The sequence below is a fragment of the Pteropus alecto genome, unplaced genomic scaffold (genome assembly GCF_000325575.1).
Source record: "Pteropus alecto unplaced genomic scaffold, ASM32557v1 scaffold17, whole genome shotgun sequence".
Lineage (NCBI taxonomy): Eukaryota > Metazoa > Chordata > Mammalia > Chiroptera > Pteropodidae > Pteropus > Pteropus alecto.
This window is the reverse complement of record NW_006440645.1, coordinates 1,786,872-1,789,327: the sequence shown is the minus strand read 5'-3', so window position 1 is coordinate 1,789,327 and position 2,456 is coordinate 1,786,872. Positions and strand designations below refer to the sequence as shown.

The following is a 2,456-nucleotide window of genomic DNA, read 5'->3' as shown; positions in this document are numbered from 1 at the left end:
CGGGCGCCCGCGCCGCCGCGCGCGCTCTACCGCTACGGCGCGCGCGACCTGGCCACCGTCTTCTTCTACACGCTGGTGGCCGTCATCGTGCACGCCGCGCTGCAGGAGCACGTGCTGGACAGGGTCACGCGGCGCCTGCAGCTGGCCAAGGCCAAGCAGAGCCGCTTCAACGAGGCCGGCCAGTTCGGCGCCTTCTACCTGGTGTCGTGCGCCTGGGGCACGTGCGTGCTGGTGGCCGAGGGCTGCCTGGAGGAGCCGGCCCGCCTGTGGCGCGCGGCCCCGCCGGGCACCATGACCTTCCAGGTGAAGTTCTTCTACGTGGCGCAGCTGGCCTACTGGTTCCACGCGGTGCCCGAGCTGTACTTTCAGCGCACGCGCAGGCAGGACCTGCCGCGGCAGCTGGTCTACATCGGCCTGCACCTGTTCCACATCGCAGGCGCCTACCTGCTCTACCTGAACCACCTGGGGCTGCTGCTGCTCATGATGCACTACTCCGTGGAGCTGCTGACCCACGCGTGCGACCTCTTTTACTTCGGCGACGAGAAGCACCAGAGGGAGCTGTCCCTGTGGGCCGTGGTGTTCATTCTGGGCCGCCTGGGGACCCTGATCGTGTCGGTCCTCACCGCGGGCTTCCACCTGGCGGGAGGGCAGGCTCGCGGCCCGGATGCGGCCTCCGGGAACGTGAACGTGCTGGCCGCCAAGGTCGCCGTGCTGTCGTCCAGCTGCACCATCCAGGCCTACGTCACGTGGACCGTCTTCAGTGTCCAGCTGCAGAGGTGGGTAGAGGGCGACGCGGCGCTCCAGGCCCCGGCCGCGAAGAAGAAACGGACGAAAGGCAGGGCTTACAGGAAGGGGACAGAAAACGGGGCGGCCGCTGCGAACAGAGTGGACCCTCCGCATAAGAGGAAGGACAGATCTCCGTAACGAAGGACACGCAGATCGGTTCATGTCCCCAGAGAAGCCTGTGCTCTGCTATCCGATGTCTTTCTGCGCTAGAGATTTTTCTGTTCTTGAAGATAGTTTGTGCTCTTTGATTTTCGCTATGGTGCTGTGTAACGGATTTTATTTTTAAGGCATTTGAGGGGAGAAGATACTGTGAGTGGAATAAAAATCAGTTTACAGTGAGCTACTCATCGTCTAAATAGTTGAGGGATCATCACCACATCTTTCGTTTTTTACGTTTGAACGTTTTTCTAAAGTATAGAGACAACTACAGAATTCTGCGTATCATTGACACGATTTCTTGCTCCCACCGAGTTTTTATAACATTAGCAAGATGGTCTGTTATAGCCAGGTCATATTTTTAGAGTTCTCTTTCGGGATATAATGGAAATATTATAAATGTGGAGGTCATTTTCAGTAAGTTTTCAGTATTCTCTAACTCTTAGAATTTTTTTTTTTAATTTACACTGGAAAAAAAAAATTTGTAAAGCCACCGACCAAATGCTGTTTTTTATAGGTAGTAGTGTTATATTTCCATTTTAAAAAATAATGGGTAACATCTGTGAAGATTTGTTGCCATATAGTGAATGAAATTATCTTGAATTAATATAAAATTATTGATAAAGAGGTAAAATCATTCTTGTCCATTCTAAACACTTGTAAACTGGAAATCAGAAAATTAAATATTTAACTAAAAAAATCAGACTTAGTTTTTTTCTATTTTATTAAAATTATTCTTAATGAGGCTTGTCATAAGTTCGGTATCTGGCATTTTAGAAAAATATGAATCTCGTAAATCATTTAAAAAATAATGCTTACTTGATCTGTTTCTCTAAAAAGAATGCCGGCCAATGTGGAAAGCGTTTACTGCACTAACCTTAAGAAGTTTAAAAACCAGGTGGATCAACCGTCCTAAGAAAGGCTTTTTAGGGATAATGCTATAGCTGTACTTCCATCCTTAACTGGAGATCATTTATCCGTGTACGACGTGCTTTGGGGATATGTGTCATATGTATTATATGTAGTTGGTATCTTTACAGAAGCCAATTGAAACAACGGACTGTGGTATTTTATATATATCTCTTCTCAACTTTGATTTCATTTCCATATGTCTTTATACTTTTTTCAGGAGATAATGTTTTAAAAATATGCTAGGGTAAGGCCATAGACAGCAGGTCCTTGAATGATGTCATTTCATTCAGTGTCATTTTGTGATAACATCGATGAAAAAAAAAAACAAAGGCTTCCAGGCCGGGGCCGCCCTCTGTGGCGGTGGCACGGTCTCCCCAGGTCCGTGGGGTTTTCTCCGGGGCTGGGTCCCGGCCGCGTCTCGCAGGTGTGCAGGGAGCAGACGGGCGTGTCTGCATTGTCGCATTGTCGCCGTCTGAGAGAGTGTGGCGGGTGGGGGGCCCTGGGTGCAGGGGTCCCGTCCAGGGTGGGTCCCGTCCAGGGTGGGTCCCGCCCGTGCTGAGCCGCCACACACAGTTTATCTCGGAGTTTCACAGTAGAAGCGT

General features: G+C 50.1%; 1 protein-coding gene across 1 annotated transcript; it reads left to right on the top strand.

Annotated features, from left to right (window-relative positions):
* Positions 1-3: 3 nt before the first annotated feature.
* On the top strand, positions 4-924 carry TRAM1L1 (translocation associated membrane protein 1 like 1; the record flags this gene model as incomplete). The annotated part of the gene is made up of 1 exon (XM_006917782.1): positions 4-924. A coding segment is annotated over one exon (921 nt), but the record flags the coding sequence as incomplete, so codon positions are not given.
* Between the last annotated feature and the right edge of the window lie 1,532 nt (positions 925-2,456).